This window comes from Leucoraja erinacea, chromosome 23 (assembly GCF_028641065.1).
Source record: "Leucoraja erinacea ecotype New England chromosome 23, Leri_hhj_1, whole genome shotgun sequence".
NCBI lineage: Eukaryota > Metazoa > Chordata > Chondrichthyes > Rajiformes > Rajidae > Leucoraja > Leucoraja erinaceus.
The window spans coordinates 793,112-810,107 of NC_073399.1; the positions used below are offsets into that span (position 1 = coordinate 793,112).

General features: G+C 43.6%; 1 protein-coding gene across 5 annotated transcripts in view; it reads left to right on the top strand.

Annotated features, from left to right (window-relative positions):
* Positions 1–1,941: 1,941 nt before the first annotated feature.
* Positions 1,942–16,996, top strand: part of LOC129708089 (myosin-10) — a 117,288-nt gene continuing 102,233 nt past the window's right edge. For all 5 annotated transcript variants that reach the window (XM_055653633.1, XM_055653632.1, XM_055653634.1 and 2 more), the window contains exons 1-2: positions 1,942–2,081; positions 14,107–14,478. In XM_055653633.1, the coding sequence (XP_055509608.1) occupies positions 14,134–14,478 (345 nt within the window). In that variant the 5' untranslated portion in view covers positions 1,942–2,081; positions 14,107–14,133. The remainder of the gene's footprint in view (positions 2,082–14,106; positions 14,479–16,996) is intronic.

A 16,996-nucleotide genomic window follows, 5' to 3' on the forward strand; every position in this document is an offset into this window, starting at 1 on the left:
GTTATCTCTCCCAAACCATCTGCTGAGTTATCTGACCTTTGATGACAGACACAAAAATCCCTGCCGTTTCAATTAGTGGAGACGTTTTTGATTCCAATGCAACGATCACACACTGACACATCACTAAAGATTGTGCACTATGAGAAATGTGCTGTCAACACCGGGTCATTTGGCGTTGCAATGTGCAAGACTGTCAGGATGATAAACGCATGAACTACTGTAAAAATGATAAATTCTAATATTTTACTGTTAACTGCATCTGAGTTTATCCCCGTTTTAGGTTCAGGCTAACTCACTATTTCGACCGCTAGTCCAATGTAGTTTGTGTCTGTGAAACCAGACGGACTACTGATCCCACTAGTAGGTGATGTAACGGCTTGCATGTGTGAATTAGACCAAGTGCCCACACGCCTCATTTTGCCTTATATGGCCAATGAATAGCCTCTCGCTACACAGATGTTGCATATGAGTGATAAGGTGGAGAAAAGCCAATTAAAATAGGAAGAGATTCTGGATGGATGGGGTGGTCTGTCTGATGGATGAGTTGGCGGCGGGGGAGGGGGAGGGGAGGGGAGTCTGTCTGATGGATGAGCTGGCTGAAGACAAATTTAAGAAAAGTACACTATGAAAAATAATTTCCTCCTTTTTCTTGCATGATAAAAAACTGGATTTGCTACACGTGCCCACCATTATGTAGGCTGATTTATTCATTTTAAAGCTGCAGTGCATAAACAATTGGACATTGGATCTAACTTTTTTTTGGAATAGTAAACAAGAATAATCCAACCTGCAATTCAAATATTTGTTTCAGAGGAATAAAGGTCGGCGTTGTTTAATCCGGGACGTTCAATTATACTCGTAAGAGCCTTGCAGCAGCAGCGGCTAGCGCGCATTAAAAGTTTTTCCACGTAACAGAGATGGCATTTTGCACGTTCGGTGTTTAACAGACTAGAGGGGTCACATTAAGCAGGACGGTGGCGATTGTTGTCACTGGACGGCGCTGTAAAGCCGCTGGTATGTGCAACATCCCCCCGCACAGACAATGATGTCATTGCTGTGCAGGATATGGTTCAAGCAAGTGGCGACACCCCCGCGGGGCTCGGGCAAGTGTTTTCGCCTGGTTGGATTTATTACTTCAAATTTTACATGGGAAACCCAAAACCTGAATCTTTTCGCTGCATTTGAATGCATTTATTAAGCATTGAAAAAAAAATCAGTTATAAATCATATTTAATAACCTGCTCACATGCACTCGCAATCCAGCCTCCCTCTCCCCCCTCAACTCTCTCGCCCCCCTCCTCTCCTCCCTCCTCTCCCCCCTCCCCCTCCTCTCTCCCCCCTCCTCCTCTCCCCCTCCCCCCTCCTCCCTCTCCCCCCCTCCCTCACCCCTACTCTCTCCCCCACACACATATCTCTGGACCTGAAACATCACCACCCTCTCTCCTCCAGAGACGCTGCCTCCTCCCTCCAGCATTGCCCCCTCTCTCCCTCCTGTCTCCCCCCCCCCCCCCCCCCCCCCCCCGATGGGCGGGACAATGTGGCGACTCTGCTGCCGTTACCAGCATAAGATCTCTGGTTACCAGGACCAATAGCCACTGGGGGCGCTGCTGAGAGCCCGTCCCCGGAACAGTGGCTGACGGACAGGCGGGACGGCCAATGGCAGCGGCAGGACGGACAGGCGGCCGGGGGTGATGGGCGGCACCAATGCACGGAGGGTGATGGCACGCACTGTGGACAGGGCACCCCTGGGGTACCACAGGGCATTGCATTGCTCTCCCTCCCCCCCCCCCCCCCCCCCCCCGAGGGGCGGGAGGCTTGTGGTTAGAGGCCACCTGGGGGCAGTTGAGCATTGAGGCTTGTAGGACCGGGAGAAGCCACAGTGCTTGTGCTGGGTTGGCTGTATTGGGAGAGAAGCCACAGTGCAGCTGGTGCTAGCTGCAGCTCCTGCTAGTGTTACTGCAGCTCCTGCTAGTGTTACTGCTACTGCTAGTGGAGGAGAGGGGCAGGAGTCCATCTGCATCGTTTTGGCGCCGTCCCTGCTCTGGAGGCGAACTGTGGACGCACTTTATTCCTAACGAGAGGTAATAATGTCTTTGATCCGCGGCTACATTGTATTTGATCCGCGGCTACATTGTATCCCCATCTACATTGTATCCCCAGCGGGATAGTTTCCCCCTCGAGTCTGTGAAACGTGCAACATTGTTACCGTTATCGGAGGGAGTTTGGTCTCGGCTCTGGGTGACGTCGCTCTCTGTTAAACTCAAATATTGCGGACCCAACTTTAGTTGAGACTGGGTTTTTGGTTTAAGAAATCTCAGCCTTCGCGTTCATTTTTGGTTTGTGTCCCCCGCCCCCACCCCCACCCCTGCCTCTGTATTTCACCTTTTAAAAAAAAACATATATAATCCAATTTGGTTTATTTGCTCTGGATTTTTAAAAGTACGAGGTTTGTCATGTTCAAGAGGGGGGAGGGGGAGAGGGGAGGGGGAGACGCACGTCTGCGGGGTGAGAGACTGCAGCAAATGCAAAACAAGCCACGTTTTTGAAGTGGGAGCTGGTGAGAACTGGAGAAATATTCCCGCATGTGTCCAGTCACAATGGCAGCATTATTTATTTTTTTAAACTGTTCAACCGTGGGTTTTTGAAATCTTAGAAAATGGGCTCTGAAGGCGCATTACATGTTGGTTATTTCTCCCCCAAATTTAAGCTCCACTAAAGCTCCCCTCCCCACTGGAGGACAACCTTTGATGGAATCCGGAGAGTGTTTTTCCCCCAGGTCATTCCCATATCTGGGCCTTTAGCACCTGCCATTTATCGCATTGGATCAAACCAGCTGTGACTTCGCATGTTTATCTTCTGAGCATCTTGCAGTTTTAATGATGCCGCTTGTTGTTCACTTTCTATTAATAGTAGCCGCATAATATAAGCCCGAAAGGAAGAATCATCAACGTCTGGCAGAATGGGTGCAGAGAAAAATGCTTAACGGCCCTGAATAAAAAAATGTTTTCGCCAGAGATACTTTCTTTCGCAGCTTCAGCCTGTCCTACGATGTACCATTTGTTGTTTAAATCTCCAGCATTTGAATTATTTTACTTCAGGCAAAAACGTCTTTTCGAAGGATAACATTGAAATATATCTGTTCGTTGGTGTAACTTGCATTGGATGTAGTCTCTCCTGCAGTCTATGCGACATTACTGTTGTAGCAACCATGTTTTTTTTTGCTGATGGTGGGGTTTTTTCATCATAATTTCAGCACTGCTATACAGCTTAGATATTTTTTTAATGAATATTGAGTATTACAGAGCTGCTAATGGCAGTCACTTGGCAGATGGCAATGTTCTATTTATAAGGGTTGTCTCAGATTTTGTGAGTAGGAGCTATTTTTGTGATTGTGATGATGGTTTTTAATGGAATTTGGGTGTTGCTGGCAAGACCCCACACTTCCTTTGGGGGTAGATGGTGGTGAACTGCTGCAGATCTCATTGTTTTTAGGTGTTTAGACCCAGTGAAGAGAATGGAAAATTATATTTCCAAGTCCTGATGATGTGAGACCTGCATTCCCATGTGGCCTTATCCTCTGCAGCATTTGATAGCTTCTATCAAAGTAGCCTTGCGTGGTTGAGAGTGCATTGACGCTAGCTAGCATCTCACTGCTGTGCAGGTAATGGAGAGAGTATATTTATGATGGTCAATAGGGGCACAATCAGGTAGCATCTAAAGAATAATGCCATGGTGCTTATTTATGTAATTGGAGCTGCATTTATCCATGCAAGTGGTGAATTTTCCATTACATGTCAGATCTGTACTTTGTAGATGGTGACAAGGCTTTGCAGTCAAGAGATTTAGAGGAGGTACATGCCAACAATACCCAGCTTCCAACTTGCAGCCACAACATATTTGTGGGTGGTCCAGTTTAGCTTCTGGCAAGTGGTGAGCCTGGGATTTGGCTGATGGACTTTGCACGGGTCATGCCGGTGAGCATCAAGCAATGGTGGTTACGCTCCTGGAAGTGGTCACTGGTGTGTTGCGAATGCTGCAGTTGGTCTGTCTGCTTGCAGACCCTGCATGGGGTTGCCATATGCAATATAAACAGGCCTCTTCTTACCCCTCCCAGCCCTAAAGAAGGAAGAATATTAAAGCAAGTCAGTAATACGGATATTGGTGTGACATTCATATGACCTCGAGCTACATTTATTTATTTTTTTAGTTCTGTGTGCTTCCAGCTTATGAATATTTTTCCATTCTTCCCACTAGCCAGTTTTACCAGGATATGATGAAGACAAGTGCTGCCCTGTTGTCAAGGATATTCACGCTTGTCTCTGAGATTTTCCCTTTCGGTCCACATTTGGATCAAGGTTTTACTGAAATGTCGGGTCACGTGGGTTCCTGACAAAACCTAAATGGGGTATTGGTGGGCAAGTTATGGATAAACTGCAAGCACTCATCACATTGCGTGATTTGTATGCAGGGAGTCTACCTTGGGAATTTTCCACATTGGCTAGAGATGCGTTTAATTCTCAAGTTGGAGTCTCCAGCAGTTCAGCAGGGTTGTGTGGTCCTGTAGCCTTTGCATTCATTGCTCTCTTTGATTGAACATGGAACAAAGTGGGATCTTGAGGGGTAAGTTCTCTTGTGTGAAGTTTGCAGTTGTACCCAATATCGAACTTGAGTGCAGAGGTCTTGTCATAGTTGAAGATCCTGCGTTACTATCATTAGCTGCTTGAGTATGTATTGTTGGTTATGATTAGACATGGCCAACACAGAAGGGCTTTGATCTTTTTGCTGTAGAGATTGCTTAGTCAAGAGTGTTTTATTGTCATGTCCCAAAACAGAACAATGAAATTCTTACCTGCAGCAGCATGACAGATAGGTCAACATTGTACTCTGTGTAACCTATAATAAGCTACAAAATAAATATTGTGTGGAACTATTCATATATATATGTTTATATATATATATATATATATATATAACTGTACTCTGTAAATGTCATAATAAACAACAACAAAAGTTTGGTATTTTGTATTAACGATAATAGTGCAAAGACAAAAGCAATGTCTATGTAGTTCAGAGTTAATTGCAGGTTGTAGTGTTTACTCGCTTGATGGTTGTAGGGAAGAGGCTGCTCTTGGACGTTACAGTTATCAGGCTCGTATACCACCTTCCCGATGGCAGCGGTGAAATGAGAGCATGGTCGGGGTGGTGTGGGTCCCTGATGATGCAGGCTGCCTTTTGTGGTAGTAACTTTTGTAGATCCCTTCGATAGTGGGTTGGTCAGTATGCATGATGGACTGGTCATTGTTCATTACTTTCTGCAATCTTCTTCATTCCTGAGCATTGGAGTTGCTGAAACAGGCTGGTGCAACAAGTCAATACATTCTCCACTGTACACCTGTAGAAGTTCAAGAGTATTCATCAACGAAGTAGAGGCTCTGATGGGTTTCTGTATGAATGTGCTGGGTTCAGGACACATCTCCAGCGATATACATGCCTGAGAATTTGAAGTTCTGTCCAGTCCATGAAGGAAGACCTATGGCAGTAATGGAAGGTTGATACCTAGTGTTGCTGCTGGAATATCATTCTTCAAATCATTCCACCAGAGTTTTATCTTCGTGTTGGGTTATTGTGGGGGACTTAATTTCTTCTGTTCATGGCGGCTTTCTGGTTTATGGTGCAACATGTCTACTGCAAAGGAAAGTGTCCTTGGTGTAGCAATGTCCACACTTGACACAGTGTACACTCAAAACTGCAGGATCTGGACACAATGCCCTGAGGATCTGCTCACTGGGCAGTAAGGATGCGCAATTGAATTGACAGGATGTTGTGGAGTGTGGTATTGGTTTCACTTGCATATTTAACCAAGTACTTGGACTCTTCTATTACCAGTTATTTGTCCTGGTGTCTAGTAAATGACACCAAGGTATTTGGAAAAGGGGATGAAACAGACTTGTGGTTTTGTGAAACTTGTAGAAATAAGAGATCACATTAAGATCGCCTGAAGTGACTAAACTGTCAAACTTGGATAAAATGTAACCCAGACTCTGAAAAGGAGTAAGAGTGGTTACTGGAGGGTTTCATTCTTGCCTGTAACGGACACCTCCTCGAAACTTTATCAAGCCAGTCAGATTCGATCTGCTATATACAAAGCCATGCAGAATGTCTCTAATTAGCCCATTGCCTTCCAACTGGGAGTAAATTATATCCTAAAGGTCCTCTAATAGCTTCCCCACCACTGATGTGCAGCTCTTTGGAAGAAGGGTTTCAGCCCGAAACGTTGCCTATTTCCTTTGCTCTATAGATGCTGCCGCGCCCGCTGAGTTTCTCCAGCAATTTTGTCTACCATTGACTTCTCTAACTTCAAATAGTCCTTGCTTTCCTTCTCTCTCCATCCCTTCCCAGTTCTCCCACCAGTCTTACTGTCTCCGACTACATTAGATCGCTGTCCCACCAACTCCCCTGACATCAGTCTGAAGAAGGGTCTCGACCCGAAACGTCACCCATTTCTTTTCTCCGGAGATGTTGCTTGTCCCGCTGAGTTACTGCAGCATTTTGTGTCTACCTTTGATTTAAACCAACATCAGCAGTTCTTTCCTACACACGGACCTTGTCAAGGATCCTGTAATCTCCTTTCTTGCCTTTCTCAATAATCTGCGATGTATCCCATCAATTTGTGATGGGATATTTATTAATGTTGATTCGTTGATTCTTTTTAAGTGCCCAACTTCACCTCATTCTTCATCTCAAACTGCTATTGCATTTATCATTTGATAAAAGCTTTGCATTGTAGACAATTGTACTTTAATATCACGTACCTAGGGTGTAGTGATTCTTTGTTTTTGCATACAATCTGGTAAAATCATACGATAGATAAACGCAATCATAGATAAGTACAAAAGTGCAAGAATTGTATTTTAAGAACAGTAGGCTTCACCGAGGCAGTACAGAGTGGCCATGTTTATGGTGTCAACTTGTGCCCTTCAAGTTTCAAAAGTTCTGAAAAGTACAGTCTTTTCTTGACCTTAACCTGCTCACCTATAGGTTATTTTTCACTATTCGGTTGACCTGAGTCTACACAGGGGTGGCACTGAACAGGTTAAAGGCCTGTTGTCCTGGCAGATCCATGACCTGACCCGTAATTGTGGGATCAAGACACACCAGACAGGGACAGTGTCAAATGTCAATAGAAAAAATGGAGGGAAAAATATCCTTGGTATTGTACTACAGATGATGCTGGTACAAGATCCATGTGTGTGCATTGTCTTTGGAGTTTGACTTCTACAAAGTTCTCAAGTTTCAGTGAAACAATGGGGGAGACTTTGCACCACATGTTGACATTAAAGACAAAGGAATTCTTGATGGACTGGAAGCTTTCTCCTATATTCAAGTGTGAAGATACAGGCACACCAGGTTGCTATGGCACCCATACTCTGAATAGAGCAATCGCATTTAACTGAACCACCCACTCTCCTTTGATCGTGTTAATGCTTTTAATTTTGTAAATGTAACTCCATGGACTTTGGCCAGGTGTTGGGTAGACACAGGGGTAGAATTGCTGCCTTACAGTGTCAGAGATTCGGGTTTGATCCTGTCTGTTGTCTGGGTGGAGTTTGTATGTTCTCCCTGTGAGCATATGGGTTTTCTCCAGTTGCCCCGATTGTTCTCAATGGCGCATCTGACCCCTGGCACACATGGTCCCGACTGACATCCCGTACCTTCCCCACCATCCAGCGGCGCCCATCCTGATGGCCCTGCAGCACCGACCCCGAGTCTGGCCGCGGGGACCCGCTACCCAACTTCTCCGCAGCGCGGTGAAACACCTGGTCAGCAGGGACTCCTATCTTGATGGTGGGTTTTTTTTGGCAGTAGTACCGTATTTCCCGGCAATGAAGATGCATCTGTGTCGAAGACTCACCCCCATTTTGAGTCGCTAAATTTTGAAACAAGGCTGTCGGGGCATAGAATTTCTCACGCCCAAAAAAATAAACAAACAAATAAATAAAGATAAAGTGAGTGACAATTCAATTTGTCCAAGGCTTCCTGATCTCCTCCATTCTGAATGGGTGGGGGGTGGTGGAGAGATGGTGGGGAAAAACGGGAACGCACCGGGACAAGTTGAATCAGTTGTGATCTTAATGACAAGGATCAATTGAGGTGACTCACACTGACACAGGAGTAAGCTCCACCGCCTGCTGCCCGCTGACCTGCTCTGCTGTTGAAATGTAAACTATGCCATTACTATTCTGAAATGCGTTCTGGTGATATTCCTTATTTAATTGTCATTATCCTCAGTGTCCATTAATAGGCACGAAGCTTTGTTACCCAGCACCCTTGTGTCTGCTGACCTACTTTGGCACTAATTAAAATGCATCGCCTTTGAAACCTGAACTACATTTCCAAAATATTAATGATTGTGGCCTTTTCCATCTCCAATGTTTCTGTGATACATCTGTTCTGAGCACTCGCCCACCTCTGCATAGAATCATTCTTCTATTGGTAGCCAAAGCCGTTGACTAATAGATTTAATTATTTTTCTTAACACCTCTCTTTAGTGCTTCTTGCACCTAACTGTTTGCCCAAGCCTTTAGTTACATTCCTGCGGACTCCATTGGGAATTAATTTTATTAATGATTTTTAAAAGTGTCTGGGGAGAGTTGTGGAGATTAGTTTGGGAGTGACGGTCATAGGGTGGGTCATTTAGATATTGTCTGTATGGGAACACACCAGTGATGCCTTCAAGCTCCTGTCAGAGCTTGGACCAGGATTGTTGCTGAACTGTCTTGACTCAAAGTCACTCATTCTTTCTCTCCAGAGATGCTGCCTGTCCCGCTGAGTTACTCCAGCATTTTGTGTCTCTCTTGTTGCCTTGAAGTGTTGTTTTGTCTGAAACTAGCAACAGAGTCATGATGAGTTTGCCTTCACTCCTGCCCTAACAGGAAATGGTGAGCAGCATTCCAACTTGATAATAACAAAACAAAAATCATGCAGGCTGCAAAGTGAACCAAAGCGGAGAGTGCCAGAAACATTCAGCATCTGAAAGTATTTCTGATAACCTGGGAAGAGAAATGAGTTTTGTCAATAGTGGGAAGCCAGAGACAAGAAAGAAGGCGCTGAGTGAAAAACAGTGCTTGCATCTGAAGATGCCAATTGTGTTTCCAGGTGGCACTCAGCTGGGTGGTTACCTCTAGTGAAGAGAACTTCTAGGGATAGTGTATAATGAAGAAAAAGAACACAAATGGAATGTTTGTTTCCCTTTGTGGAATTAAACATGCAGAGATGGGTGTTGAAGGGGCTTTCTATGAACAATCCATTGTTCAGTCCCTCAAATGAGAGGTGGTATTAAGCAGATTCAACAGGATGCCAAGACATTTTGAATTTATATCTCATGTGCAAGGCTCTGGTTAGGCTACTACTCTTTAATTCTGTGTTTTTTCAGAATTCCCCGAATAATTGTATTTGTGTAAAGGGGCAATTTGTATTTTGGCAGGAAGGAACTAAGTCTTGAACTTGTCTAAAGGTAGCTGAAATTGGTGCAGATTATTGATTTTTTCTGGTAATTACTGATGCACCAAAGCTCATCAAAATGGCCCACTAGATGTCCCTTGACCTTGTAGATGCAATAGTATTTTATCCAGACATGTCCCAGCTACACTAGTCACTTGATCTCCATCACCTTAACCACACGTCATCTTTTTATGAATTGACATTATGACCTTTTTGTTAACCGACTAACATTGCAATATGAATACGGACCTACAAATACACAATTTGTAATCATAGATCTTGCCCTAGTTTATTATCTGTATGGAGGTGAGGGAAAAATCAACAATTCCTTTATCTGCCGTGGGACAATTTGCTGCTATTGTGCTATTTCCTTGTTTACGCTCTCATTGCGATGTTTAACTATTGTTTGCACCTTCATAAATGTAGGTGGACAATTCTTTTTTTTTAATTGCTTGGTTTATTTTGTGAATGCTAAGTGAAGCATAGGAAGGAATTACAGGTGCTGGTTGACACTGAAGATAGAAAAACATGCTGGAGTAACAATGGGACAGGCAGCATCTCTGGAGTGAAGGAATGGGTGACGTGTGTAAAAGTAGCTTTTTCTAGCTGATATTTCATATTCCTTGGGCTGTTATAGTCCTAGAGTGATACAGTGTGGAAACAAGTCCTTCAGCCCAACTTACTCACACCAGCCAACATGTCCCAGCTACACTAGTCCCACCTGCCTGCACTTGGTCCCTATCCTCCAAACAAGGTTTTGTGACTTTTGTAATGTGTGAAATGATGTTAATTTCTGGCATGTGCAGGATTTTGAATTTACCTAGGCAGAATGACTCCAGTATTATATTGCATACTTTAAAGGATTTGGTCTGGCATCAATTAATGGTATGTCAGTGAAAGCTGGGTATGTGGTTTACTTTGGATACACAACATGGAAACAGGCCCTTCGGCCCACTGAGTCCATGCTGCTAACCAATCACTCGTTCACCATGTTATCCCACTTTCTCTTCCACTCCTTACACGTTAGGGGGAGTTTACAGAGGTGAATCAACCCACACATCCAACAGTTCTTGGGATGTGGGAGGAAATCTGAGCGCATGATAGAAACCCACGCAGTCACAGGCAGAACATGCAAGCTCCACACAGTCAACCACAAGTCGGGATCGACTCTGGGTCTCTGACACTGAGACAGCAGCTGTAATAGCTGTGCCACTGTGCTACCTTATTGTTCCCCTGGTGATTACACTTCCATATGTGTAAGCAATTACAGCAATACTTCCACTGAAATCATTGATAATAATCTGACTATTTTAAATTTTACTTTTGCGATGTCAGACTAATAGCAATTAGAAATTCCTGGTCTAAATGACAGCAATTATTTTGCAGCCCATTTAAATCTTGGGGCAAGCCTGTTGTGTGATAATGGTTGAGTAAATGGAACTTGTGACTGACATGTTGGAGATGTCTTGTGTTCAAACTGGGATATGTAAAACTACCCAAGCATGGGTATTTCATTTGGGGACTGCATTACTAGAAGGGTATTCTGGGGAATTCGGGTCAAATGCCTTTGTTTTTATTATGTGGCAAACCGAGATGAGAGAAAGTGGGGTTGGTAGATGTGAACATTTTTTGGGGTTATTTTTGTATTTGGAAAAATCTCCCACTCCCCTCAAATCACCCGTCACCTTGATAAATAAAAAGAATAAATCTGTCATGACCAAACAACAGCACTAGCAAGAGGCTAATCTGAATTCCCACTGACTCAGTAGTGACAGTCACATCCACAGTCTCAATGCCCATTACTCAGAGTGGAGGAAAATATTCCAGGGGACCTGCCTGTTTAGCAGGAGGACAACCGTTGCTAGGGTCATCCTTGATTGCCATGTTCCAGTCATAATAATACTAAATCTGTCATCACTCCACAACATTGACAAAAGGTTAATCTGAATTGACAAATAACCAGAAATGTAATTAAATAACCATGTTTAAAGATCTAAATTCCTTTGTTGCAATAGTAGTACAAAAATAATCTCCATGTCTGGGACTGCAGTAGAATTGGTAACTGGTTTTAGTGGTTTTAGTGTTTGTGGTTTGGAGGTGCTGGTGAAACAGTTAACACTTAATGCCTATCCACCAGTCAGAGTGATAGCAGAACCTTTTGGAGTTGGTGGTTGGGAAATGCTCATTTTTCTTGACAATGCTTTGGCGAGTTTCTGATTTCTGCCACTTGTTTTAGACTGGGTCAGTCCTAAAATATTTTTATTGTTACGAATTGGGTGTGACTTTAGAGCAATTCATAATGGTATTCTGTGTATATTTACTAGTTGGTGTTTTGGGAAAAGTTAAAGAAATCCCTTTTAAAATTCGACAGGGCCTTTTTTTAAAATTTTATAAATACAGTATGGAAATGACCAGCAACTAGTTCTACACACCAGGGACATTTTACAGAAGCCAATTAACCTACAAACCCACATGCCTTTGAGATGCGGGAGGAAACCGGAGCACCCAGAGAAAATCCATGCAGTCACGGAAAATGTGCAAACTCCCTACAAACAAAAGCCGGAGTGAAGCTCAAACCTGGGTCTCTGGTGCTGTAAGGCAACAACTCTACTGCTGTGCTGACCTTGGTATACACTATTGCTGTGCTGACCTTGGTATACACTATTGCTGTGCTGACCTTGGTATACACTATTGCTGTGATGGTGGAAGGAATGTGATTTGCTGCAGCTGTGCATGTCCATTCTACCATGTTGGACGTGCTGTGTAATAAATGGGAGCTTTTGGGGAATTGGTAGTGGGGCACAAACTGCCTCCGACCTGTAAACTGACTGCGATGTGAATGGACTAAGATGGACATGTTAATGTAAGATTATGTGAATGGACTTGTGTCTCCTGTTGATGACTTCTGTGGAGATGTTGGTGGCATCGTCTGAGTGTTGGTGAATGGATTCCTTTCCGGGTAACTTTGGTACTTGCCGTCGCGGGCCGGAACTTCGACGAAGCCCCCACGTCCATCGGTGCCTGGGTCTGCGGAGCTGGGGCCTGGGTCGGAGAGGTCAGTGCGGCGGTCGATGATTGCACTGGACGAGGATGGACACTTGGAAGTGAGGACACCCCTGCCAAGGGAAGGAATAAAGGTGGCCCTGGCATAGGGGGACTGCCATGGGGGGGGGGGGGAGACAATTCAATATGTCTGTTACTCTGCCACTTGTTTGCTCGGACATATTATCATGAGACTATGAATGTTTAGTTTAGATATACAGCCTCTTCAGCCCACTGGCTCCGCTCCGCTCCGACCAGCGAGCCCCGCACATTACCATTAGCCTATACCCATTAAGGACAATTTTTACATCTACCAAGCCAATTAACCCACATACCGAAGATATCGGAGAAAATCCACGCAGGTCGCCGGGAAGAGCGCACAAACTCAGTACAGACAGCACCAGTAGTCGGGATCAAACCCGGGTCTACAGCTCTGCATTCGCTGTAAGGCAGCAACTCTACCCTGATGTGTTTATCAGTTCTACCTACAAACCTGTCCGAGCATTATTAATTAATGGCATGTGTACCTGGCAGATCTATGACCTGACCCTTGATGGTGGGATCAATTACTGTCTCCGGGTTGCTGGTTCTGCTGTTTAACTTGTGCAAATTCATCAATTGCAGTAATAGAAAGTTCCCAATACTGTGTACTCAGCAGATCAGTCGGCTTTCTGATGAGTGTCTACATCTCTGGTCAATAAGTTCAAGTTCGTGTTTATTAACCAATTAAAGTACAGTGAAACTTGAGTTAAAATCGCCTCCCATTGCAACTGGGTTCGGCGGGGGTGGGGGGGGGGGGGGGGGGAGGGAGGTTTTTTCCTTAACTTCAGATTTGCAGCTTTTTTCCTGCTTCTGGATTCCTGTATTGTAACTCCACCAAGGTGATGACTTATTTTTAGGTATGTCAGGCGCTTCACCTGGCATGCTGTTCATTTCTCTTATTGAATCAAGACTGGTCCCTTGTCTTGTACCTATTTTGTGCAGGATATGTTGGACCAAGAGGCCAAATGTGGTGATCGTGGAATACAATGCTGCCGTGCCTCATGGATGCATGCATTTACATTGTTGGATTTTTGAATCTGTTCATTGTAACGTATTGGAAGCACTAGACAACATAATGTCTGAAAAAGAGAAGCCACTCGTGCCAATACAGCCATGGTGATGGATATATAGTAGAATGGTGATGGCTAGGTAGAGTTAGCTTTCTCTTGCATTGAGGTTATTTTCCCACTTACCCTTTTTGTTCATGCAATATTTATTTCACACAAATTTACTTTTTGCACTGTTAATGACACTACTGAAACATTACAACCTTCAAATAAGCTCTGAACTACATTGATTTGGGGCATTGGTTTTGTCTTTTGACGCTATTATTGTGAGTGGATGTAGAACTATTTGTTTATATGGTTTAGAGTACAGGTACTATGTTTATATATTCTATTGTGCTGCTGTCAGTATGAATGTTATTGTTCTATTTGGGACATGTGACAACTCTTTAATATACACCACTATACAACTAGTTATGTTACCACCATATGCTCATTGATTTATTTTGTTTTGCAGGTAAAGTTTGGCTGCTCTTGTATTCCAATGGCGCAGCGGAGTCACCACGAAGATCCAGAGAGGTATCTCTTTGTGGATAGGGCTCTGGTGTACAACCCTGCCACTCAGGCCGACTGGACTGCCAAAAAACTTGTGTGGGTGCCATCAGAACGCCATGGTTTTGAGGCTGCAAGCATTCAAGAGGAGCGAGGCGATGAAGTTATGGTGGAGCTAATAGAGAATGGCAAGAAGGCTCTGGTCAACAAGGATGACATTCAGAAAATGAACCCGCCCAAGTTCTCAAAGGTGGAAGATATGGCCGAGCTCACCTGCTTGAACGAAGCGTCTGTCCTGCATAATTTGAAGGATCGGTATTACTCTGGCTTGATTTATGTAAGTTTCAAACGAGTAAATATACTTTCCAAATGTAAGTTGTTGCAGAATGTTACTTGTCACTTCTTGAGTATTGCGGTTCCTCGAGCTGAAGAGCCCAGTGGAAAGTGGTGCGCTTGCTGTACAGGTCCTGGGGATAGTGGTAGGCAAATCATTCATTCATATTATTCAGAAATATCTTCCTTTCTTTGAGACAATGGAAAGTTCCAATTTGGCTGGTACGGAACATCTCTGGCTTCAACGCCAGGAACATCCCCTTCACCCTGTATCCCTTTTTGTGATGTGTTTTAAGTTTATTATAGTTGTGTGAGACGTACAGTGTAAAGCTTTGTTTTTGCAGATCAGATGCTATGCATTCAATACAGTCAATCCAAACTGGAGTACAATAGAGCAAAGTGGAAGATAATGAAGTATCATTTCTGTTTGTTGATTCTTTTATATAACTTTTGGCCGGGATGCTAACTTTGTTACATTAACTTGCTTGGTCACTTTGCATCCCATGGTTTATTTTTGATTTTTGTCATTTCAAGATTATTTTTACTCGTACTAATTGTACCAACAGTTGGACTATCCAACTTTCTAAAGATTTTTTTTATGCTTGCCTGTAATTCTCCAGTGGTAGTATTATGTCTCTACCACTTGTTAGCTGTGGACAATGATCCATTATTGGAAAACTGATGCTTTTTAACCTCCTTGATCTCGAATTTTAAGTCTCAAGTAAATTAATGTCAATTTTCATTCTTTGCTTGTGGGGGTAGATTTGAACAATACTCATGTTTGGAAGGTCATAAGTGATAGGAGAACAGTTGGGCTTTTTGGCTCATCAAGTCCATGCCATTCAATCAAGGCTAGTCCAAAACTCCCTCCTAACCCCAATCTCCTGCCTTTCCCCCATAACTCCTAGCACCCATATCAAGAATCTCTATCTCTGCCTTAAATATCTACGGACTTGGCCTCCACAACCTTCTGTGGGAAAGAATGATACAGATTCACCACCCTTCCAGAGGGATGCAGAGTACCTTCCATAATTCAACACATGATACAGAATTGTCACTCTCCTCTCAAAATAAATATGAGTGAAGGGAAGGTCCTCTCACATGTAATAGGTTTGGTATTTTGGTGCTGGATTAAGCATGTTGTTGGAGGTCTTGATTTGCCCAAGTAGCAGACCTGTTCAACTAAATGGCATTTTGGCTTCCACTATCCAACAGATGCTTTGAGTTTATGAATCAGATGATTACTCTGAAATGTCACTGAAGCTCTTCCTTATGGCTGCAAGAATTCCCAGCGTAGCCTGACTGCAGAGGCAATTTGACAACACTTGGTTTGTACATGTTGGTCTCTCCAACATTAAGACTGGAAGTCGATAGCTGTGAAAATTGTTCCATGTGCCAGAGTGTCTTTAACATCTTGATTTGATGCTTTTTTGCTTTGCTACGAAGCATCCACATGTGCTGGAAGATTAACAGCGAGCTGGTACCAACTGTGGACTTTATTCTTGGTTCACTGTTAAGATTTCTGCATAAACGGTCTCTGTGGAATGTGGAGAATCTTGTAGGTGGTATAAAGTGCCAAGGAAGTGTTGAATGAATGCGCTGTTGGGGTGGGAAATGAGGGCTGGACAAGTGTGTCCTTGCTGTAGCCAAAAGGGAAGTGGTGGGGAACGGAAGTGAAGGAGTATCTGTAGATGTGTTTCTTTCAATCCATTTTGGAATTTTATTTTTTATTTTTCATGTAGAAAATTGTAGCTTTAGCATTTTTTAATCTCACAGAATTGAATCCTGAGTTTAGACCATCTCTAACTGTAGGGGATTTTTTTTTTGTGTAGGTTGAGTTTGATTTTGGCTGCACATCTGACTCTCACTTAAAGGATTAATGTTGCTGTTCTTTACCATCATTCACCACCTCCACCTTTGAGGCCTTGCGCAGTATCTTTGTCAACAAAATAGTTGATCCATTGGAAGGGACAGATTAGTTTAGAGATACAGCATAGAAACAGACTTTCGGCCAACTGAATCTGCACTGACCAACATTGTCCATATGCTAATGCTATCCTACACACTAGGGACAATTTACGGAAGCCAATTAGCCTATAAACCTGCTCATCTTTGAAATATGGGAGAATGCCAGAGCACCCAGCCAAAGCCCACACTGTGACGGAGAATGTACAAACTCCACACACAGGACCCATAGTCTGGATTGAACCTGCGTCTCTGGTACTGTAAGGCAGCAACTCTACCGCTGTACCTTATATGGATTGGGGTTGGGTAAAGCATAGCTGGAGGATTCTCGTATTGAATCTATCGTATGTTGGGGGTGAAGGAACAAATTTTGAAGTCAACCTAAAATGCACAGTTAAAACATTAATAGTCTTTTCAAATCCTGCCGCTGTCATGAATACTCCAATAATAGATCTACACCATGCAGAATGAGGGCATGGTGTGCAGTGTTCCTTATTGATTTTGTGGATTCAGTCTGATCTAGACCTGCTTGCTGAATCCTGTCATTAGTAGGAAAG